Here is a 22,362-nt window from a genome sequence, read left to right on the forward strand (position 1 = left end):
ACTGGTTTCTGTATCTGGCCTCAATATCCTAACCCTTAGAACGGGAACTGACACAAGAGGCCTTCTAAGGTAACAGGCAGAGCAGAGTCCCAGAAGGGCAAGCAAGTGGAACTGGGACTTGGAGAGAGAGGCAGCAGGGGTTGGTGCAGGGGCCTGGGGTCAGAGAATTAGCTCTGCTGGTAGAGCTGTTAGGAGGAAGGGGTCCAAGGCGTGACTCACAGTGAGAGGGGCACAAGGGTTTGTGTGGTATCAGTGCTTGTTTCCTCTTCCTGCAATTGAATGCTTTGAAGGGGCGTCTGCCTGCTCCAGATCACCAAAGACACCACCATTCCCCAAAGTCTCATACCTGGCCCTGAATCATCAGTTGACCTTGATTGGACAAAAGAACTAGCTGGAAAGGGTGGGAAGAGCATCAGTGGGAGATTTCCGAGGGCAGGAGCCTGGGTGCAGGAGAGATGTTAAGGGTGTCATGGGGCTGGATGAGAGCCTGGGGTCACAACCTGGCCAGGGCTCTCTATTCCACAGCTAACTGGTTGTGGGTGCAAAACATGGGGCAGGGAGGCAATGCTGGGGGAGGGTTGTGGCACATAGGTTGATGCAATCTACATGTCCCCCCACCCGTTGTGCCCTGCAGCAAATCAACAATGTCAGCGCCATGCTGGTCCTCGCCCGGCCTGTGACAGGTCCCCGGGAGTATGTGCTGGACCTCGAGATGGTAACCATGAACTCCCTCATGAGCTATCGGGCCAGCTCTGTACTGAGACTCACCGTCTTCGTGGGGGCCTACACCTTCTGAGGAGTGGGGGGAGCCCACAGGGAGGGGGAGGTCCCTGGTGCCGAGGAGCCTGGAGCTCAGGAATGACTGTCCTGCTAAAAGGGAAGATGCTATTGTGAAGGGTAGAGAGAGAAAGGCAATAAAGGGAGAAAGAAGGAGTCCTGATGGCTGAGGTGGGTGGGTAACACTCCAGTGAACCCCAGACTGGGGAAAGGGCCAGGTTTGGGGGGGGGGCGGGCCAAGTCCACCTAAAGTGAGGAGTCAGCTCAGGCTGAGGGGGACCCATTGGCAGGAGTTGGGAGCTGTGTCCCTAAGGCTGGGATTGGTCTACGGACCATGGGCGTCAGAATCACCCTGAGAAAGGAGGAAGTAATGAGGCTGCAGACGCTAGATCCCAGCATAAACTAGGACTTGGCTGGTTTGCAGGGAGCCTGAGAAAGCCTGCTCCAGACAGTGCCAGGAGGCCTGTCCTCAAACTATCAATTTGGACAAACCCTAGTAGCTCCCTGGGCCTCAGTTTTCCAATCCATAAAATGAGGCAGTTGGGCTGTTAGTGCTTTTCAAACTTTCCCCCCAAACCTCAGAACCTTTTATCCAAGGAAATTTTATTGATTAGGGACCCTCTGATGACATAAACTAGGTGCAAAGTTGCAATGCCTCACCGACTTCAGCTCCTTCTTAGTCTCAGTACTCCACTAGGGAACCCTAAGGTCTTGAGGAGCTCTGTTTAAAAACCACTGGACCCGGGCCGGCTGAGTGGCTCAGTTGGTTAAGAGCTCGCTCAAGAGTTTGAGCTCTGAGCAACAGCGGTTCGAGTCAGCCCGAGCTGAGCAGCCGTGAGCTGCCAACAGGTGGCGGGATGGCTCAGCTAAAAAAAAAAAAAAACCACTGGACCCAATGGGCTCCCTAGTTTCTGCCTGAATATTTTACAAGGCCCTAGGGCCTGGCATCACCTCCATAACACATAACGTTGCAAATACTTAGATTTTTTATTGGAAGTCCAGAAGATTCTGGTTAAAAGGCTGGCTAGCCTTAGAAGATGGGGACTGGGGTCTGTCTCGTGGCAAAGTTTAGGTCAGGGGGCTGTAGCTGCAGTAAAGCTGGGCCAAGGTCCTGCTCAGAGCGGGCCCCAGATTCCTGCACAAAGAGAGATGCTAGTGAGGGTCAGGTCCCTGCCATAGCAACTTTGGCCCTAGCCACTCTCCAGGTTCTGTCCCTTGCCTCACCTCTGCAGTCGCCCACACTTGACGGTGCTCAGCAGCAGTTCCTGTTCCTTGGGGGTGGCACAGGCATCATAGGCGGCCAGTAGGCTGGGCATGGGGTGGGGCATTTGAGTTTCTAAGGCTTGACAATGGCTGACTCTGGCCCAGCTTAGGCCAAAGTCATGGGAGACAGGCAGGAAGGGGTCAGCATGGGTTAGAGTCAGGACCACTACCGCAGTTCCTGAGCTGGGCATTCAAGGCCCTGCTCCATCCCGCTCACCCTCCCTTCATGCTCCTGAAAATGTTCTCCAAGTTCTTGGCCCAGTCTTTATGGCCCTACCCTTCCTCCAGGATGCCTTCTTTGCTGCGCCAGGTGGAATGTCTCCCTCCCTCCTGTGGGTTCCCCCAACACCTGAAATACTGTTTGGCCCTGGCTGGCACTCTCTTGCTCACCAACCAAACTCCATGAGCTCCTGGGGTTCAGCTGAGTCTGCCTATCTCTGGGTCTGCACAGCCCTCACAGAACCAGATCCCCCACAAAACACTGGCTGAGCTGAATTCCATGCAGGGAGGACAAGAGCAGTGGATCCCTCAGGGGCTCCGTGGGGGCCTACCTGGCAGGGGTGCTGTACCGATCCACCAGGGCTGCTGCCTTCTCCCCACTCACTCCTCGCACCTGTACCAGCTGCCGGGTGAACACCTCCCTCACAGACTGGGCCTGGGGTCAGGAGAGGACTGTGCCAGGGGTGGTCTAGGGCTGGACCCCGTAAGGAGGAGCTGGGCAGAGGCAGTACCTTGTTCTTGATGGCTCCCGTGTTGAAATCTTTGAAGGTGAGCAGTGAGCAGAGAGGGTTGGAGGAGGGGCCAGCTCCTGATTCGGGGTCCCCTGGGATTCCCCAGGTGCGACTGCATAGAGTGTGGCCCTGAGGGGAGAGAGGACTGAGGCCAGGCCAGAGCTCTAGGGAAACCGCCCAGCCAGTCCTTGCCCGATCTTAGGCCTCAGTGGGCCAACCTGAAGAATAGGAGGGATCTCACTTACCCTGCCTTCCTTGGGGGAGCACAGGGCCCAGGTAAGGGACCAGTGCCACACAGGTGTACCTGCTCACCTGGTAAAGTCTCTCCAGGCCTCGGGTCAAGAGGGCCAGGTAGGCAGCTGACTCCTTAATGTCTGCTGTGCGCTTCACGAAGAAGCCATCGATAACCTGTGGAAGAGGACTCAACAGAGGGAGGTAGCTTCAGGCCCAAGCTGTGTAACGGACCATGGGGTCCCTACCAGCTTGGCTCTGCCCTCCCAGCTCACCTGAGTGTTGGTGACAGCCTGCAGCAGTGTGCTCTCGGGAAGGCTGAGGTTGTGTACTGAGCCATGCTGCTCCACCAGGTATACTCTGCGCCCCAGGCCACAGCGCTTCAGCCGGAACTGGGGAGGTGAAAAGAGGGACAAGGAGGGTCAGGCCTGGACACCTCTATGCTGGGCCATCCATCATGTCACACTCATCACCAGTGGGATCCTACTCCCACCAATTCACCTCCTCATCCTCTCTAGTCTTTCTACCTGTCTCAGAGTGGCCTCCACACCTTTGTTCATGCTGTTACTCTTGCATGGAAAGTCCATCTAACATCTTTGAATGATACCCATTCTTCAAGTCTCTCTCAGCCTATAAACGGTCTCTGACTATGGGGTCAGCCCCGAAGCCAATACCGATAGTCACTGCAGTTTCACTCCTTGTTTACGTCAGACTGCAGGGGCTGGACACCCCAGGGGTCTTTAATAGGCTCTTCAGCCCAGCCAGACGCCCTGCGCACCTGCTGTGCCCTCAGGGGGTCTGATCTCAGGGCTGCCCTGGAGCAGCTCTAATGGGGTATGGCTGGCGCTGTGGGAGCTCTGCCTCAAGGCCACCTGGAAGTCCCCTGGATTCTTCCTGGCTGAGAAAGAGGCCCCCAGAACAGGAAGGGAGCAGGGGGTGTCGTGAGGCTGGTAAAGGAACCTTCTGCTCCCGGAAGCGGCCGTCGATGATGCTGCTGCACAGGTCGTCCATTCGCTTGCGCTCCACGATGTGGTCCAGGACTAGTTCCCCAGGTCTTGCTATTGAGAGGCCAAGAAGGGTCCCATTGGCTTACGTCCCCCCACCCACCAGGCCCTGCCTCTGACACCCACCTGCCTGTCCATGCCCTCACCCGGGTCTCTGGGCCTGGTCTCCTGTGCCACCCACACGAAGTCACCGATGTGCAGCTTCCGCACTGTGTGGGTCACGTGCAGCCGCTGCAGCTGGCGGATCAGTTCTGATCTGTGCCCCGCCCTGGAATTGCAAGGCAGGAGGCTTAGGTCAGGGCAGGCCAGTGCCAACCCCAGCATCCTTTCCTTCAGTTCCCCCCACCTCACTCACCCCTTGGTCTCGCCAACATCCACACACAACAGCACCCTGTACTCTCCAGGCCTCAGCTCCAGCTGCGGCTGCTGGACACTGCCTTCATTGGCGCCACTACAAGGAGGGGGAAGAGGGGTTGGTGTGTGTGTGTGTGAGGCCAGAACCCCACTGCCAGGGCAGTTTCCCTCCAAACCCAGTGGAAATGGGACAGCCACAGCTTAGCTGTAGGTTATGGAGACAGGGATGGGGTCTTGGCTTCGTTTCTGGGACCCCCCCTGCTCCCCTTTTCTCTCCATCCCCCCTTTCTCTCCCTCCTTTCCTCACAGCTCAGCTGAGAATGATCTTGGCACTTCTGGCTTCTCCCTAGGGGGCTCCTCTGGCCCGATGCCCACATTCGGAGAGCTCAGGCCCTCTGACTCGGCCAGCTTCTGGGCCAGCTCCAGACCTTCTGGGGTCAGTGAGTACCTAGTAGGTGGAAGAGACGAACACAGATCTCCCTTCTTTGCTCATACCTGGCAGGCTCTCCTGCCTGCCCCCAACTAGGCTGGCTTTACACCCTCTTGGTGACCCTGCACGAATAAGTCCAGTGGCTTCCACCATCACCCCCCCAGGCTGTGTTCTTGCTCCTCCAATCACTGCCCTCTGGATCTGCCCAGGGCCATTCCTCAGGTCTGCAATATGTCTCACTTTTCTTCCTCCCAAGCTTGCTCATACTGTTGTTCCCTCCTCCCTTCAGTGCTTTTCCTGCATCTCTACCCTCTGAACTCTAATGTGTGTCAAATGCCATGTCCTCAGTAAAGCCCTTATGCTCCTCCTCCTTGCCCTCACTGCTCCTTCTCTCAAACCCTCCCACTACTCCAACATTGTGGGCTCCGGGGGTGGGGTGGGGTGGGGAGAGGCCTTTCCCCTAACCTCAACAGCATGAGGCCTGGGAATTGCTGGGTGACTGCAGGCCCCACTCAGAACATCATGCATGCTCCCCCTCCCTGCCTCATGCATCCCCGGTAGTTGGCCCCACCTGGCTGGCTGGTGTGTCCTAAGGATCAGGTTCCTGTGAAGGAGGGAGCGGAGCGCTGGCCAGGGTCGAGCACTCCCAGGTGCTACCTGTCCATAGGTGAGGAGACCCTTAGAGAGCACCTGGTGCTACCAGGTGTCCAACTCCCTGGGCCCCATGCCCCTGCTAGCTCCTGAGAAGGGCAGCTCTGGTGGGCTCAAGGTCAGATCCAGAGCCACTTGGTCCCATCCTTCCCCACCTCAGTGCTCACCCCGGGAGCCTCCTGGGCACACCTCTGCAGCAGCTCCTCCTTGGTTAGGAAGCTGTGGCCACTAGAATTCTGTAACCAAGGCAGAAATGTAACCAAGGCAGGTTCAGTGCCTGGGCCAGTCTCTTTCAGGGGCCTCATGCCCCACAGCCTCAGTTCCCCTGACTCTGGGTGTAGCTAGGCACTCACCAGGTGTTCCCTATAGAGCAGCAGCAATACTGCTCGTGCTCCAGAGTTCCGAGCTGGCCAGTAGCTGCCAGAGCCTCCCGCTTTGGGCTGGGCCAGAACCTTAAAGATACAAAGGGCTTTGAACATGAAAGTCAGCCAGCCAGCCGTTGTAGACTGAATCCCTGACAGAGCTGAGGTTCAGACTCTATCTCTGCAGGCTGCATGGCCCTGGGCAAGTCACTCAGCTGCCTCTCAGTTCCCAGATCTGTAAAACAGCACAGAGGATGGGATGATCGCTTGCAAAGTTGGGATGAGACAGTGGAGACTTGTGGGGTGGTGCAATCAGCCTGGTCCAGTCTCAGTTCCACCACCCACTGCAGGATAGGTGTTAAGACAAAAAAAACTCAGTACAGCAACCCCCACAACTTACTGGGCTTGGCCCACTACATAGCTTGATCATAGAACTGACTCTATTCAATCAACATATGTGTACCCATCTACAAATGAGAAAACTAAATACAAGAAAGATATCTGGCATTTGCCCAAGGCCAGATATCACTGGTGAGGAGATCTGGACCCAGACCTGCTAAGTCCCCAAGCCAGAAAATCTTACTCCTAGTGCCCCCACATTCCCTTCCATTCCTCTTGCCCTGTCCTCACTGGCATGGAAGAGTCCTGGACTTCAGCAGGTGGTCCTTCCTCGGCTGGGCTCTTCGCTCCAGATGAACCTGGGGCATGGTCACCTGCGGGAGCAGAAGAGAGTCAACCTCGGACCCAATGGAATCCAGCAGGCGAGAGGATCTGGGACTCTGCCGGCTTGTGTGGTAGATGAGAGGAGTGAGGCTCTACCAGAGCCAGCCACTAGCCCTAGGTAAAACAGCTCCTTGGACACGAAAGGGGCGCTTGAAGCTAAGGTATCCCACGTGGTTACGGAGGCTGCACCTTGGAGAGACTCGGAACCACCGACCCCTGCCCCCAGAGCTCACCGCCAGATGATCGGTGCTTCTGCAGCCGCTGGTCCAGCATCCGGCAGAGCCCGTCTCCGAAATGCAGTAGGATCTTAGCTTCTTTACCGCTGCGCAGGGGCAGTGGATAACGCCGGAGGGAGCGCAGAGCCTGGCGGGGTTAGAGGGTACCGTAGCGGGTCAGGTTTGGCCTGGTCGTCTGGCTCTGCCAGCACCTGTCATCAGGTGGGGCTGGGACCCACCTTCTGAAACACGAATTGCGTGCGGCGCCCCCTGCTGGCTGCTTCGTCCCGCCACTCGGTCAGCCAGCGTACAAAGAGCGGGTTGGGGCAAACCGGCAGCGGGCGTTTCCGGCCCAGACGGACCGGCGCCGCCATGAACCCCACGACTAGGCCTTTGGCATCTCACGCAGGCGGTACTGAGACGCCCAGACTGGAAACAGGATTCGAACACCTGGCTCAAGAGGGTGAAGGCGGTACTTCTTCAATCACGTGGTCCCACGAGGGGCACTAACTAGAGGATAACCTCCTGCTGCCCTCTCCACCCCTCCACTACTCTGAGTGGTTGGTGCCGAGCACGTCTCTACGGTCTTTCGCCCCCTCACCCCTCCCGGCCAGGACCAGCCTTTGGGACGCACCCCGCCCTGGCCCCGGAGCCTTGACCCGCCCCTTCCTCCCATCCCAGAGTCTAGGGCGGTCTTCTTTGTGAAGGCAAGAGAAAGGCGGACTGCGCCCCCTTGTGGCTGGGAGGGCTAGCTGGGGCGGCGCTTAACCACGTAATCTGAGGCTGTCATTTTCAGCCTCATCCTGAACAGGGAGTCTGGCGAGACGGGGGTTGTGAAAGCCTGAGAAGTGGAGGGTGGGAGACAAACGGGTGCAGGTGTATATGCAGGAGAGGCATCTAGGAAGTACAGGGTATGAGCACACAAAGGTAACGCAGAAGAAGCTGAAGGACCCGCTGAGGAATGGTGATCCCGAGCTGGGAGAGACAACACAGGGCAGTGGGGAGGGGTGCGAAGTCAGGGACGAGCAGAAAAAGCCAAAGTTAGTCGGACAAGGGGAGGGGAACAGAGGACAAGAAAAGGGACAAGTAGGAGGTGTTGGGCATCCTGGCAGGTAAGGGGGTGGCTGAGATGGGCACGTGGCTGGATATGGGGAAGCAAGCTGGGGATAGGAAGCCTTGACAAGGGTGAAAGGGGTGAACATTTCGCCGTTTTAGTGACTTATTGGAGGTGGGGAACCCTCAAAGGATTAAGATGGTACATCTATGCAAAAAAGATCCCAGGTTGAGGGACACGTATGCAGGAGCTGGGCACAAGGGTCTCGCTTGGGAGTTGATGCAACCCCCAGCAGTCATACCGGAAGTCGCGAGGTGCTAGTCTGGGGCCTTCGAGTGGAGTGGCAGCCCTGGGCGCAACAGGCCCGCCCCCTGAGACTCCGCCCAGCCGCGACCCCGTCTCCCAGCCTACTACTAACTCCCGCCTCCGGTCCGACGCTGCCTTATAAGGAGCCTCCAGCCAACGTTATGGTTGGTCCCGCCCTCTCTAGTCTCTTGTCCTAATAAGGACATCTAGGGCATCCCGCGGCTAGGGGCGGGCGGGAGCGCGTCTCCAGGGTAACTGCGCTATTCCCCTTCCCCCTCTTCGTTGCTCTTGGCAACTCTGAGGCTCGAAAAAGGTGGAGCCAGTTTTCTCTTCTGGCAGGGTCGCTGGGGGTAGGCAGGGGTCGAACTGTGGGCTTCACCAGGGGCTCCCCGTTGGTGGGCAGTACGGCGGGACTGTCCCTGACTACAACCCCCGGCATGCTCTGCGAGGTACCCACTCCAGGGAGTCGCTCCCCGAGTAGTGAAGAACGGGGTTTCAGCTCTTCATTTTACACCCTTTATTACGCTCTTAGGATCAATGGCCGTAATTCTCTTGTTTGGGACCCTTTCATCTCTGCCTGCAGTGAGACCATGGTCATTGCTTGAAGCCAACGAAATCTTCCCGAGTCTTCCACCCGTTTCTTTTGGTGAGACTTATGTCTCAATTTTTGCGGGTATTAAATTTACTAAATGCCTTGTTCTCAACTCTAGAACAAGATTCAAGTCTGATTTAATATCTATTTCCTCGGTTCCCGGTGTAGTAAAAGGCACATAATCCTTGAATGCACAAATCCCTGCCTGCCCTTCTACCTTTAGTGCCTTGTGAATTTGCCAAACATTTAAATGGACACATCTATTTTCAAAGATTTCCTTGTAGACTTTCTCTTATTTTATTGAAGTTTCATATGGTCTTTTCTCAGGAGACAAGCGTGGCTTTGCACATAAAAGGTGCTCAATGTTTACTGGATTGAAGGCGCCTTATACTTGGGATTCTCCATGCTCGAGGACTGGATTCCAGGCCAATGGATAGTTGCTTCGCTTCAGAAAAGTAAATTATTAATTCACTCAAAAATTTCAGACCAAGGGATCCAGAAAGTGCCAAGATGGATCTTAAGGGAACCGTTTCAAACGGGGTGAAAAGCCGCGAAGTTGGGACTCATTTTCGGGTCATGTTCATGTTACCGAGCGCCTTTCTCAGCTCTGAGCGTTTCCTGGGAAATTTGACCAATGGGCGCGCTTTCCGTGCCATAGCCCCGCCTCTCCCGGCTGTCTCGGACTACATTTCCCGTTAAGCAATGTGGCGCTGGGAGAACGGGGGACAAAAAAGACTCTGTTACCCAGCGAGCTTGAGGACGGCGCAGGACCTTTGGACTTCATTTCCCGTCGGCCCGCAGTGGGAGCGCCGGAAGCCCGCCCCGCCCCTCATTGTGCGGCTCATACTAAACGGAAGGGGCCGGGAGAGGCCGTGTTCAGTCGGATCCCGGCAGCAGCTGCAGCGCCTCTCATCTTTTCTGGCTCTCCTTGCGGTCTCCTTTTTGCTTCCGGAAACATGGTGAGCGCCAGGCCACAGTGCTTGAGGGAGGCGGCTGCGAGTCGGTCGTCTCGCGTGTGGGAGGGAACGGGGGAGCGACGTCGGCATCCCCTCCCCCAGCACCCCTGGCGGGATGAGGGTCTTGTGCTGAGGGGCGGGCGGTGCCGGGACGCGCGTGCGCGCCCGCGGGCGCCAGGGATGGCTGGATGGAACGTCGCACGCGCGCCCCCTGGGCTCCGTTCCCCTCCCCCACCCTTCTGGTGCGCCCGCGCGGACACTAGCCGTGGGGGAGGGGTCCGAGGCACGCGCCCGCCCCTCGTGGAGCCGCAAGTGTCGCGCCCCGCAGCAGCTTTGAAGAGAGTTGGCTCACGGGAGCGCGCGCTCGATGGGAGCACGCGGCATCCAAACCCTGCCCGGGGGCGGAGAAGGAAAAGCGCGCGAGCAGTCTTGGCGCGCGCGCCCCACCCAAGGCTGTTCCTGTCTCCGCGTCATCCTCCCTCGGCAGGCTGGTCTGTCTCGAGAGCAGGTGGCAGGGATGTCTGCGCCTGGGAGGGGCGGGGGCGGCGGGGATGCGCGGGCGCCTGGGATTAGGGGCTTGCACCGCGCGGCACGGATCGGACACCGCAGAGGCCACGGCCCTGTTCCCGGAGTGAGCTAGCCCACAAAGCGAGCTGGGTTCTCCGCTCTGTACACCGGGCAAAGGCTGGAACGACGTTGTTGGTCGGCGCGTGCGCGCACGCTCCGGCCTGGGCGCTGGGCCCGAAGCCCTGGACAAGCGGGGCCATCGGTTTTCCCGGATAGGGCCTGAGGGTGGAGCCAAGTTTAGGGAAGTGACCCAGGCGGGCACCGCCCGGAAACCACCCCGCCCGTGTTCGGCCCGAAAGCTCCGAGAACCGAAGGTTGTGTAACTTGCCGAGGCTCCAGCTCACAGCCGAGGTGGCTGATATGCCGGCCTGTAAAAGCGATTCTTTCGGGTTGAAGCCCTGGAGTTGTTGCTGGCTCTGGATAGGGGTTTCTCTCTCTCTCTCTCTCTCTCTCTCTCTCTCTCTCTCTCTCTCTCGGGGAGGGGGCCGAGACTAGCCAAGCTCCTTTCCCCGCCTACTCCGGAAGCGGCTGAGTCACATGCCTGGCTTCCTCTGCAGTTCCGGGAGGGGGGGGGCGGCGCGGCAGATTTCATCGTGGACAGTCGCTGCCTTTCCGGGCTAGGGTGTCCCCCAGTACGACCCAGAATAGAAGTATAAAGGGCTCTCAAGGACTGTGGGCACTTGAGTTTGCCCTGTGTACTTCTGTCAACGATCTTCTGGGGCCTGCATTTCCCCCAGAGAATAGGAGTGGTGTAGGGCCTTAATTAGGGGTTGTACTACTTTGGTTGAGGAAGACCCCAGCAGAGAAGAGGATAATTTGTGTAATAACTGTACTGAGCTACTGTGTATTTGCTTCAACTGTTGAGCACCTTTGGTGTCCCATCTAGCATTGTGGGGGCCTGACTCTCTCCTTCCAGAAGAGATGGCTATGATTTGGGTGTCTGGGTTTTCTTTACCTATCTGAAGTTCTGAGTCAGCAGTTTTATCCAAAAGCTGAGATTGAGTAATGTGAGTAGGAAAGGAGTCAGTTGCCTGTGGATTCTTATAATTGTGAGCTCACGTCTCAGTTAAGGTTCTGCTTCTCACAGGTCTTCAATTTCTAGCCTATAAGATGTTGGGTTGGGGAGGAATGATGCTGAATGAGGTGATCAGAGGTCTCTTTTGTGGTTGCCATTTTGGGGTTGTGTCCCCAAAATGGTTTGGGTGGGAAAATAGGGACACATACTTTGCGGAGAAGATTAATGATGTCTTGGGGCTGAGGACTGTAGTATGTTGGTTGGCATATAGACAGGTATCCTAAGGAAGCAAAGGAGGGATTTTAGGGGGAGTCCCAGAAATTTTTTCTTATGAGGTGTGTGTGGCTGGTCCCCCAGGCCTCTGGTGTGGCTGTCTCTGATGGAGTCATCAAAGTGTTCAATGACATGAAGGTGCGTAAGTCGTCGACACCAGAGGAGGTGAAGAAGCGCAAGAAGGCGGTGCTCTTCTGCCTGAGCGAGGACAAGAAGAACATCATCCTGGAGGAGGGCAAGGAGATCCTGGTAGGTGATGTGGGCCAGACTGTAGATGACCCCTACGCCACCTTTGTCAAGATGCTGCCGGACAAGGACTGCCGCTACGCCCTCTATGATGCAACCTATGAGACCAAGGAGAGCAAGAAGGAGGACCTGGTGTTTATCTTCTGGTGAGCTCCTTATGCAGGCACTAATTCGTGTCACCTGTACTGGCTCTGTCTCACCCCTCTTTCTCAGGATGGGAACTCTGGCTCCTGATTAACCAGACATGTGTTTAGGGTGGGGAGCATTGTAACAAAACACTTGTCAATGAGGAACTTGATAAAAGTTTGGATGCAAGGGGCCAGCTCAAGTGTTTGTCTCGAAGTCATCTATTGTTTGAGGGCGCTTGCTAGACTTGGAAATTTTGCTGCAAGTTCTCTTATATCCTTCCAGGGCTCCTGAGTCTGCACCCCTTAAGAGCAAAATGATCTATGCCAGCTCCAAGGACGCCATCAAGAAGAAGCTGACGGGTAAGGGCCAGCATTGGTAGTGCCACATGCCCTTCTTTCTGCCCAGGCCTTGGCTGCAGGGTGGGGTGACTGGCATGGCAGAGGAGGTTCTTCCCTCTCCTTGTCTCTTCCTGTTTGGAAGGTAACCACATCCCTTCCATCTGTTCTGATTGGCTCCTTCCCAGCCATAAACTACCCTCTGCCAACCCACAGCTTCCTACTCACATATGCTTTCCTTCCCCCTTTTCCCCACAGGGATCAAGCATGAATTACAAGCAAATTGCTACGAGGAGGTCAAGGACCGCTGCACTCTGGCAGAGAAGCTGGGGGGTAGCGCTGTCATCTCCCTGGAGGGCAAGCCTTTGTGAGCCCCCTCCAGCCCCCTGCCCGGAGCATCTGGCAGCCCCAGACCTGCCCATGGGGGTTGCAGGCTGCCCCCTTTCTGCCAGACCGGAGGGGCTGGGGGGAGTCCCAGCAGGGGGAGGGCAATCCCTTCACCCAGTTGCCAAACAGCCCCCCACCCCCTGGACCTTCCTCTTCCCCCCTCCACTCCTGACGGTTCTGGCCTTCCCATACAGCTTCGATCTTACGATTATTCTTGGGTTGAAGACGACCAAGTTCCCCCCGGGCACCCTTCGGGGGGGGTCTGTTTTTTTTAACGATACCCCAACACCCCACCTGTTCCTCCGTTTCCCAAGCTGCCAACTTCTAACCGCAATAGTGACTCTGTGCTTGTCTGTTTAGTTCTGTGTATAAATGGAATGTTGTGAAGATGATTCCTCCTCCCCACGCCGCCTGGTTTCCCTCCCCTTTTCCAACTAGTCATGGCCACTCATGAAGTAGGACCAGTAAGGAACCTACAATTAAAAAAAAAGAAAAAGAGACACAACAATAAAAAGGCTCGTTTATAGGATGTTTGTTTCAGGGTTGGGGCCCAGGGAACCTTGTGGGGGAGGTACGCTGGGAGTGTAAGCTGCATCTCTTCTCTGTATCTTACCTCTAACAAGCCCCTACACCCTCATCTAGCCCCAGAGACTGGTTGTTTAGGAGGTAGCTGAGCCAGAGCATGTCTGCAGGGGCCATGGAGCGGAAGGAGCTTTGTGTCTGAACTGCTTCTGTAGCCTTGACCCTGATGGGCAGTGGGGCAGTGAGGTCTCTTCTCTGATTCCCTCTTCAGTCCTGCCCAGATGTGAGCTGCAAGATTGCAAGTCACAGGTAGCCTCTTGAGCTTGGTCTTTTTGCTACCTCCTTCCCTGAGCTGCTGACTCATTTATGAGGGCTGGGTCCAGGGGCTCCTGTGAGTCAGAAGTCAAGTTGAACCTTTGGCCTTATGTAGATGTGGCTAGAGTCCAGGGTGGAGCCAGTCAGGTGGAGCTCAGGACTTCAGACCCAGGTGTCTTGGGCCCCACCTCCCTGTGTTTAACCAAGAGGGTGTTGGCTAGAGCCCCAAGCCTTTGGCCAGCATTGCTGTGGGCTCTCCAGCCTGTACTTTGGGCTTTAACCTGCCCAGCAGGTAAAGGTATCCTCGCAGTCTAGCCCTAGGGGTGGTAATGCAGGATTTAATACCTCCACCCCAGTCAATTGAACTGAAAAAGCCTTGAGTTAGAGCTGGCTCCTTAGTTTCTTAGAGCTTGTTAGTATTTGGGAGGGAGCCAGGGAGGAGTAAGGTAGTTCTCATTTTGCTTAGAAAAGAGGTGTAGAGGGAGTTGTGATTAGTCTTGTGTGTGGTTCATGCCAGGAGTTTACGGGGGTGGTGACATGCCTTGAAGACTGCTCCTGGGTCCCAAGCATTGGGTCTTGCCCTTCCTATGGAGAGTCAGCTGGCACTCCGGGAAATGGCTGAGGATGTCGCAGGGTGCCTCCCTAGCTCCCCCAGGATCTGGTTTCCATAGTGCCCTGGTGGCAGGACTGCCTGGTGGGCTCTGGAGCCATGGGAAGTGAGGACAAAGCAGGCCTCCTTGTTACAGAACCAGGTGGTTTATTTGTGAACAGGCTGGGGACAGCTGAACTCTGGAGCCAGAGGGTGAATGGAGGCTGGCCCTCAGCCCCCTTGGGAGGGAGGTCAGGGCTCCTGTGCTTCCCCCAAGTTGGGGTTTGGCTTACCTGTGGCCAAATACAGTGCCCATGCTGCCCTACCTTCCTCTTGCAGGGCCTGGCACCTTGGGGTGGGGGTGGAGCTTGGGTTTGCCCTGGGAGGTGATGGCTCCTAGTGGCTGCTGTGGTGTGGAAGGGGAGGCATCTTGCTGGGGTGGGAGGCCTGGGGGACTCATGGCACTAAATGCCCCCGGAGCAGGCTGGCTGCTCTAAGGCTCCCCCTTGAGGGTGACAAGAGTGTTCCGGAGAAGCAGCGTGCTAGCCTGCAGAGAAGAGAGATCCTGAATGTCCCCCGCCTGTGCCACCATGCTTTCTGAGATGGTGCTGCCCTTCCTGCACCTCATAATTGTCCTCATTCTCCCCTCACCCCAATCCTCAGCAGTAACAGCTGCCATTTATTGAATGCTTACTGTCGATAAAGGCCCCGAACCTCAGCTGGGACAGCTCTCAGCTGCCTGACCCTCTCCCCTAAACAGACACTTGGTAAGAACCTAGAGGCCTGGGGGTCGGGGAGGCAGCAGGAGGGCCCAGTAAGGATGGAAGGCTCACCTTGGCGTGTTTAAGCTCCAGCTCCGCCAACTCGACGAGGTTCTTGCGGAAAGAGGAGACACGCCGAGACTTGAAGTCCATGAGCTCTGGAGAGCAGAGAGGAATGGGAACCCTGGCAGGGTAGGCAGCCCAGTGTTGGGCTTCAGGGCCACGGGGCTTACCCTGCTTGGCTGAGTCTGAGAGGCGTTCAAAGCGCTGGCAGCACAGTTGCTGGTGGCTCTCAGCAGTCCTCACTGCCCGGTTCCTGGTGCGTGCCTTGTCCAAAGCCTTGTTGGCATTCTCATAGTCAGCCAGGGCCCGCAGCCGCCGATAGAGCAAGTCCTGGGGCCAGCGGGGGCTTTCATGTACCTACCTCCTGGTTGCTCCGGTCCCATTGGCCCCCAGGCCTGAGGTTTGCTCTGGGGCCACCTCTCACCTTGGCTGCCTGTGAGTCTCGCGTATAGTATCTCAGCATGTCTGACAACTTCAGGTCCTCATCTGAGGCCACTCGGCCTTCCAGCTTCTGAATCAGGAAGGTGGAGGCTGGGGAGGGAGCTTGCCAAGCGGCAGCTCAGAGTTGGGGGACTGCTGCTCATCTAGCAATCCAGCAGTCACTTGATAACCACTCTAGGTCAAATCCTGATATTAAGGGGAGCGGGTCAGGGAAGGTGTCACAGGAGGTGGTATCAGATTTGGATCTTGGGGTTGAGTAGAAATTAGACATCAGGCAAAGGCTTTAGAGGTGTGCAAGTCTGGTATGTGTTCAAGGAAACTGAAGTTCAGTGGGGGTACTTGGATGGCAGTGGCCAGATCATGAAAGGCCTAAAATGCAAGCTAAGGGCTTTGGGCTTTATATCTTGGGCAGTTTCTGGAAGGTGCAGGGTCCCTGAAGGGCCTTGAGCAGGGAAGAGATGTAGTCCAACAGTTTGGAGATACCAGCACACCCCAGTGACTTTCTTGGAGAATTCAGAAAGGTCTGGAGCAGGATGTTGGCAGCACAGTGCAAACAGCGAGGCACGTGTGGCATATCCTTGTAAATGCCTCACCAAGCTCAGTTCCCACCCTCCTCCCCCATCACCACACACACACACACGTTCCCACCCTCCTCCCCCATCACCACACACACACACACGTTCCCACCCTCCTCCCCCATCACCACACACACACACACACACACACACACGGGGCTGGGTCCCTGTCTCCACTTCTTACTAAACTAGCCTGGAGAGTAATAAGTCCAGAGCATCATTGGGCCCAAATTATCACTGAACATTCCAGGGTGATCCTGGAGCTTTGCCCTTTTCCAGGACTTGATTCCCTGAAAAGGATCATTGGGTGGCCTTTCATCACAGAAGGCAGTACTTACCCTTAGTCGTTCAAAGAGCTCTGCCAATTTGAAGAAGCTCCTAGGAAGCAATGGGGAGGAGTTAGGGCAGGGGCCTTAGGTGGGTGCTCAAAGCCTTCCTACCCTTAGCCCACCATTGGGGAAATATCCGTTCCCGCTTTCCCAAATCCCAGGAGACATTTCTGCACCTCCCACCTAGAGCTGATGATAGGCTTCCACAGGGACCCCTGGTGGGCAGACACAGTATTACAGGCACAGAGAAAGGGCAGGAGCGGGAGTCCTCTCACGTTTTTAGCTGGTTGATTTCCTGTGTTCCCAGGCTGCTCAGTGCAGCAGAGATAGGGATATAGTCATCAGCCAGGCCTGTTGGGAACAGCCCTCCATCGGAACCCATTGGTCTGCACATCAAGCCCACCCCTGGCGTTTGTGGCCAGACATGGGATTTCCTGCCCTCTTCTCTCCCCTGGGAAGTAGGACTGCTGGGGAGAGGTGGCCGGGAATCCAGGGCCCCTTGGCCCCTGCGTACACTTGTGGGAGTGCATGACACGGTCTGCCCGCAGGCAGGCATCACGAATGCGGGTGTGGTACTCCAGCAAGAAAGTCCTCTCATGCTCAAAGAAGTCATCCACCTCCTAGGGGAGCAAGATAAGACCCATTTACACCCAAGTCACCAAGAGCATGGCAGCCACTGACAACCAGGAGTGGCACAATCTCCCTCTAGGCCAGTGGCTTCCCTCCCATAGCCACCCTGGGCCTCAATCTTTGCTATGGACTTGAGGCCCTGGGTGGAATCCAGAGGGGCCCCAGGGGTCACCTTGAGCCCTGACATGCCGGTGATGAGGGCTTCATCTGCAGACTCCACAATATTCCTCAGAAACCCCCCAAGGAGCTCCTTGCTGTTCTTTCCTCGGACACTCAGCTGAGGCACACGCAGGGAGGGTGTGATGTTGGGGTGGGCATTTGCACCTCCCACCCAGGCATATGCCACTCACGGAGCTGAAGAGACAGAGGCTTGAGCCCACCTAGAACCCCGTCCCCCACCCCCAGGGGGGTGACCCCTGTGTTCTGAGGCAGCTCACATCCTGGCTGTATTCCAAAAAGACAAAGAAGTTGTGGTCTTGCCGCAGGGTAGGGTGGGCCGCCAGGCGCTGCAGAAAGACTTCATGCATTGCAACTGTCTTCTTAAAGATAGCGAGGTACTCCCTGCAGAGAATAGTAGGCAGCTCGAGGGCTCTCCTTGGTTTGATCGGCCTCCCTCCTGTCTCCTGCCCCTGCAGCAGCCCTGGGGGTCAGAGTCAGGGTCCCTTAACCCCCAGGGGATATAGAGTCGCGGGAAATTCTGGGGTTCCCAGGAGAGGGCTCGGGTTTTGTCACAGACAAAGGAGGTGGCACTCACGCTTCTAGCTCCTGCTTCATTTTGGCAAACTCTTCCCGAGTGACGGAGCTGTCTCCTTCACCCAACTTCTGTAGCTTTTCCCTTGAAGCCTCAAAGTCTGGCTTTGGAGGGGCTGGGGGGATCTGCTCAAAGCAGGGGCAGAGCTGGACAACCTCTCGTTGCTGAGAAGGCTATCACCCACATCCAGAAGCCTGGCCCAGCCTTCCGTCCTCACCCAAGCGCCCAGGTCTGCCCCTTGCAGCCCCAGTCCACCCAGCCCCTCCTCACAATAAGGCCAGCGTACTCCTCATTTTCCACATAGGTGTCATGTAGCCAGATGAACTCCTCATGCTGCCGTATGACTGAGAACTCGGTCTGGGCGAAGTGAGGGAGGCAGCTCTGGAAGCCGGGAAGCCTGTCTTGAGTGCCTCTCCTCTCCAAACCCTGCATCAAGCTTTCTGGGCACCCACTTTGGGGCTTCCCCAGTCCAACACCCCAGGTGAGGCCCAGATGGGGCTCAGGTGTCCATGCTTCCATCAGGATCGTGGATGGGGGATGGTTAGGGACTTAGGCCTTAGGCAAAGGCAATCAGAAAATAGTCAAGATACCAACTTTCTCAGAGGAGCCAGGTTGAGGAAGAAGGCCCAAAGGCTATGATGGCACCTGCCTACCATCCCCCAGAACAGCAGTGGCTGAGGGAAGTGGGTTCCTATTCAGAATCGCCCCCTCACTCCTCATGCAGCCTCACCTTGGTTTGAACGGTGAATTTAACCTTGTCCCGCTCGCTCACTGCATCAGAGATCTCCACCTGTAAGGAGCTGTCCCCCTGCAGGTCCACTGATTTGGAGGAGGGCTGTGGGGGAGGGGAGATCCCTGACACAACTGATCACTGCGCTTTTGCCCATCCTTGCCGCAGGCTTCTGGTCCTCAGCCCACCTCAGCAGCATTGCTTTCATAATGCCCCTGGGTCACCAGCTGCCCCCAGAGGGATCCTGCTAAGCCACTGCTCAGGGCTTTACAATGACCACACTTTCCCAGCCTTCCCTCCTCTGAAGCAGGCAGAAGTCTCCCCTTTTATAGGTGTGGGAGCTGAGCCCACCAGAGAGGTGAAGTAACTTATCTGAGATCCCTCAGCTGTGACAGGGTTCCTTGATTTCAAACCCCATGCACTTTCTCAGCTATCTGCCCAGCCCTTCCCCAGCTGGTTACCTCAGGTGCCCTTGTACAATGAGTTGGATGAGAAGTTCCCACCTCTTTTGAGGGGTCCCTGAGACCATTCCATTCACTACTTTTAGTGCCAAGAGGAATTGACTTGTATTTCTCTAAGTCAGTGGTTCTCAACCTGTGGGTCGCGACCCCTTTGGGGGACAAACAACCCTTTCACAGGGGTCGCCTAAGACCATCGGAAAACAAAAAGATATTTACATTACGATTCATAACAGTAGCAAAATTACAGTTATAGAGTAGCAACGAAAATAATTTTATGATTGGGGGTCACCACAACATGAGGAACTGTATTAAGGGGTCGCGGCATTAGGAAGGTTGAGAACCGCTGCTCTAAGTGAAAAGATCCATGTGGCACTAAGCTACCAGTTCCTTCTTGCATTGAGCTATTCAACAAGCATTTATTGAACACCTATGTCCACATCATTGTGCCAAGTGATACTAAGGAGAAGGGAAGAGGCTTAGAAGCCACTCTACGTAAAGCATTTCTCACAAGTACATAAACTGGCAAATGCCCACCTCTCACACCCAGAGACCTCTCAAGTTTTGATGCACATTGGGGACCACTATTCTGACTTCTGTCACCATAGGTCTTGAATTTCATACATATGCACTTATACAGTATATGCCCTTTTGCATCCGTGTCCTTTAGTGAGATCCAACTGTGCTGAGTATCGTTCTTTTTCATTGCTGTCTAGTATTCCATTATATGACTATATCATAGTTTATGTGTCCATTTTCCATTTGGTCATTTGGATTATTTCAAGTTTAGGGATATTATGAATAAAGCTGCCATGAACATTCTTGTATATGTCTTTTTTTTTTAAGATTTTATTGGGAATTTGGGGAAGGGGAACAGCCAAGTTGTTGTCCTTCAGTCTTAGTTGTGGAGGGGGCAGCTAGCTCAGCTCTAAGTCCAGTCACCATCTGGCCGCCCGTCGGCAGCTTGCAGCCACTCAGCTCAAGGTGCTGTGTTCAATCTTAGTTGCAGGGGGGAATGGGTTGGGGGGGTGGCGTAGCCCACCATCCCATGCCAGACTCGAACTGGCAACCTTGTTGTTAGGAGCACATGCTCTCACCAGCTGAGCCATCCTGCCACCTGTTGGCAGTTCAGTGGCAGCTCAGCTCAGGCGCAGCTCACTGGCCCATGTGGGAATCGAACTGGTGACCCTGTTGCTCAGAGCTTACGCTCTTAACCAACTGAGCCACTCAGCCAGCCCTTGTATATGTCTTTTGAGGGACCTAAGTACTCATTTATGATGGGCATGAGGATTGCTTGGCCATAAGGTAGGCATGTGCTTAAAATGCTTTAATAGGGCTGGCCGAGTGGTTCAGCTCGTTAAGAGCTCGCTTGGGAGCGCCAGCTCTGAGCAGCAGGGCTGCAGTTCGGATCCCACATTGAGGGCCAGCCCTCTACAGCTAAGATGATGAACGACAGCTGGACCTGGAGCTGGGCTGCTGTGAGTCGCCGGCGACGGCATAGGCTGCAGTGGGCTGCCATGAGCTACATGAGTAGCTGACAGCCAGCGTGAGCGGCCGGCCGCGGGTGTGAGCTGCCGGGAGCCACTGTGAGCGGCCGACCAATGACCAGTGACCGATCTGCCTCATCTGGGAAGAGCACAATGATAATATCAACATGGGCCAGTGAAGTGACATCCTCCACAACTAGACTGAAGAACAAAAACAGCAATTTGTGTACCTGTCTGTTCCCCTTCTCCGATTCCCTAACGCTGTTCCCCTCCCCCCAATTCCCCAATAAAATCTTTTAAAAAAAATAAATAAATAAAATGCTTTAATAGATAATTCCAAACAGTTTTCCAAGTTGATTATACTAATTTATACTCCCGCCAGCATTATCTGAAAGTTGCAGTTGTACATCTTTGCCAACACTTAGAACTGTTAGTCCTTTTTATTTTAGCCATATTGGTGGCAGTACGGCAATAGCACACTGTGGCTTTAATTTGTATTCTCTGGGGAGGAATGATGTTGAACAGCATTTTTTGTACCTATTGGCCATTTGGATATCTTCTTTTATAAAGTGCCTATTTAAGTCTTTTGCTCCTCCCCTGCACTCCTCTTTTAAAAATCAGATTGTCTTATTCTTACAGCTTTGTAGGAATTCTTTATATACCCTGGAGTTATATGTATTGCCAATATCTCCTATTCTACATGTTGCCTTTTCACTCCCTTAATGGCTTATAATTTTACAAGCTCAATATATCAATCTTTCCTTTTAGGATTAAGGATTTTTGTGTACTCTTGAAGAAACTTTTGCTTACCCCCAAGGTCATGAAGATATTCTTCTATTTTTTTCTAGAAATTCATAGTTTTAGCTTTTATATTTAGGTTTGTGATTTTCTTTTTTTTTTTAAGTTTTCTTTAAATATTTTTTTGGGGGCGGGGACACCACACTTCTCAATGAAGAGAAATATCAACAATACAGAGATCTTTTATTTTTTTACATTTATGTCATGAATTCATAGGGAATGGGTTCCAGCAGCTCAGGCTCCTTTCCATTGGTTCTCACAAAGTGTGCTTCTCTGGGTGGGGCAGGCTGGAGTTTCAGTTGAACCCAAGTACCTTTCTCTTTGGCTTCTTTCTTTTTCTGATCATTTTCCTTCCTCGTTTCAGGAAGCTATCCTGGCTCTTAAGAGTGCTTAATACGCTCAATACGAACATTAATTCTCTTGGCAAGAATCTTGCCCTTAATTTGTTTTAGGACAATGCCAACCGCGTGCTGAGTAACACTGTAGACCCTTCCAGTTTTGCCATGGTAACATTTGTGGGGCATTCCTTTTTGAACAGTGCCCATTCCTTTGATGTCTACAATATCACCTTTCTTGTAGATTCGCATGTATGTGGCCAAAGGAACAACTCCATGTTTTCTAAAAGGCCTAGAGAACATATAGCAGGTGCCCCTCCTCTTTCCCTTTGTGTTGGTCATCTTGACGAATTACTGGAAGATGGAGGTCCTGGCCAAAAAGGGTGATTGATTTTCAATTCATTTTATATTCAGTGTAAGATTTGGGTAAAATATACATGACATAAAATTTTTTCTTGAATTGACTCTTTAATCATCATAAAATGTCCCTCTTTATTTCTAGTAATAGTCCTTGTCTTACAGTCTACTTTGTCTGAAATTAATATAGCAATACCAGCTTTCTTTTGATTAGTGTGTTCATAATATATGTTTTTCCATTCATTTCTTTTCAATCTTTCTGTGTCCTTATATATTTTTTTTCTTTTTTTCTTTTTTTTTAAATGGTGGCGGGCGCAGCTCACTGGCCTATGTGGGAATCGAACCGGCAACCCCAGCACCATGAGCCCACGCTCCAGCCACCTGAGCCAACCGGTCGCCCCTCTCTGTGTCCTTATATTTAAAGTATGTCTCTTTTAACAGAATAGAGTTGTCTTTTTAAAAATCCAATCAGAGAATGTTTTTTTTTTTTTTTTAAGATTTTTATTGGGGAATTGGGGTGTGGGAACAGTGCTGGGGAATTGGGGGAAGGAGAACAGACAAGTTGCTGTCGTTTTGTTCTTCAGTCTAGTTGTGGAGGACGTTGCTTCACTGGCCCAAGT

The 22,362-nt window shown here is 54.2% G+C and overlaps 4 protein-coding genes and 1 pseudogene across 17 annotated transcripts in view; 2 read left to right on the forward strand and 3 right to left on the reverse strand.

Annotated features, from left to right (window-relative positions):
• EFEMP2 (EGF-like fibulin extracellular matrix protein 2) overlaps window positions 1–1,425 on the forward strand; it is an 8,061-nt gene extending 6,636 nt beyond the window's left edge. For all 4 annotated transcript variants that reach the window (XM_019645257.1, XM_019645258.1, XM_019645260.1 and 1 more), the window contains one exon: window positions 635–1,425. In XM_019645257.1, the coding sequence (XP_019500802.1) occupies window positions 635–796 (162 nt within the window). In that variant the 3' untranslated portion in view covers window positions 797–1,425. The remainder of the gene's footprint in view (window positions 1–634) is intronic.
• Window positions 1,426–1,740: 315 nt separating this feature from the next.
• On the reverse strand, window positions 1,741–7,392 carry MUS81 (MUS81 structure-specific endonuclease subunit). 3 transcript variants are annotated; one of them, XM_019645254.1, is made up of 17 exons: window positions 7,376–7,392; window positions 6,981–7,191; window positions 6,760–6,889; window positions 6,434–6,516; window positions 5,795–5,893; window positions 5,609–5,677; window positions 5,362–5,447; window positions 4,668–4,808; window positions 4,362–4,457; window positions 4,153–4,274; window positions 3,963–4,060; window positions 3,278–3,394; window positions 3,084–3,179; window positions 2,772–2,900; window positions 2,592–2,695; window positions 2,002–2,145; window positions 1,741–1,912 (listed from the first exon to the last, which is right to left on the reverse strand). In XM_019645254.1, exons 2-17 carry the CDS (start codon window positions 7,113–7,115, stop codon window positions 1,846–1,848), a joined length of 1,716 nt encoding a protein of 571 aa, XP_019500799.1. In that variant the 5' UTR covers window positions 7,116–7,191; window positions 7,376–7,392; the 3' UTR covers window positions 1,741–1,845. The 3 variants fall into 3 exon arrangements, with proteins under 3 accessions (XP_019500799.1, XP_019500800.1, XP_019500801.1); XM_019645255.1 differs by lacking the exon at window positions 7,376–7,392 and having other exon boundaries at window positions 2,002–2,085; window positions 6,981–7,369; XM_019645256.1 differs by lacking the exons at window positions 4,668–4,808; window positions 7,376–7,392 and having other exon boundaries at window positions 6,981–7,369.
• Window positions 7,393–9,429: 2,037 nt separating this feature from the next.
• On the forward strand, window positions 9,430–13,125 carry CFL1 (cofilin 1). Of its 2 annotated transcripts, none has more exons than XM_019645272.1 (4): window positions 9,430–9,652; window positions 11,589–11,896; window positions 12,162–12,238; window positions 12,473–13,125. In XM_019645272.1, the coding sequence occupies exons 1-4, from the start codon at window positions 9,650–9,652 to the stop codon at window positions 12,583–12,585; spliced, it is 501 nt and encodes a 166-aa protein (XP_019500817.1). In that variant the 5' UTR covers window positions 9,430–9,649; the 3' UTR covers window positions 12,586–13,125. The 2 variants fall into 2 exon arrangements, with proteins under 2 accessions (XP_019500817.1, XP_019500816.1); XM_019645271.1 differs by lacking the exon at window positions 9,430–9,652 and adding an exon at window positions 9,978–10,157.
• The window catches only part of SNX32 (sorting nexin 32), a 17,337-nt gene continuing 7,841 nt past the window's right edge, over window positions 12,867–22,362 (reverse strand). Inside the window, exons 2-13 of one of the 8 annotated variants that reach the window (XM_019645266.1) lie at window positions 18,308–18,412; window positions 17,848–17,958; window positions 17,581–17,702; window positions 17,264–17,387; window positions 16,999–17,103; window positions 16,711–16,816; window positions 16,472–16,547; window positions 16,206–16,245; window positions 15,276–15,362; window positions 15,022–15,181; window positions 14,861–14,946; window positions 12,867–14,574 (exon numbers count right to left, since the gene is read on the reverse strand). In XM_019645266.1, coding sequence (XP_019500811.1) covers window positions 14,521–14,574; window positions 14,861–14,946; window positions 15,022–15,181; window positions 15,276–15,362; window positions 16,206–16,245; window positions 16,472–16,547; window positions 16,711–16,816; window positions 16,999–17,103; window positions 17,264–17,387; window positions 17,581–17,702; window positions 17,848–17,958; window positions 18,308–18,412 — 1,176 coding nt within the window. In that variant the 3' untranslated portion in view covers window positions 12,867–14,520. Of the gene's footprint in view, window positions 15,182–15,275; window positions 15,363–16,205; window positions 16,246–16,471; window positions 16,548–16,710; window positions 16,817–16,998; window positions 17,104–17,263; window positions 17,388–17,580; window positions 17,703–17,847; window positions 17,959–18,307; window positions 18,413–22,362 lie in introns of all 8 variants that reach the window. The other 7 variants (XM_019645263.1, XM_019645262.1, XM_019645261.1 and 4 more) reach the window with 7 other exon arrangements.
• LOC109384192 (60S ribosomal protein L21 pseudogene) lies at window positions 21,185–21,968 on the reverse strand (annotated as a pseudogene).

The sequence above is a fragment of the Hipposideros armiger genome, unplaced genomic scaffold, assembly GCF_001890085.2.
Source record: "Hipposideros armiger isolate ML-2016 unplaced genomic scaffold, ASM189008v1 scaffold_93, whole genome shotgun sequence".
Classification (NCBI taxonomy): Eukaryota; Metazoa; Chordata; class Mammalia; order Chiroptera; family Hipposideridae; genus Hipposideros; species Hipposideros armiger.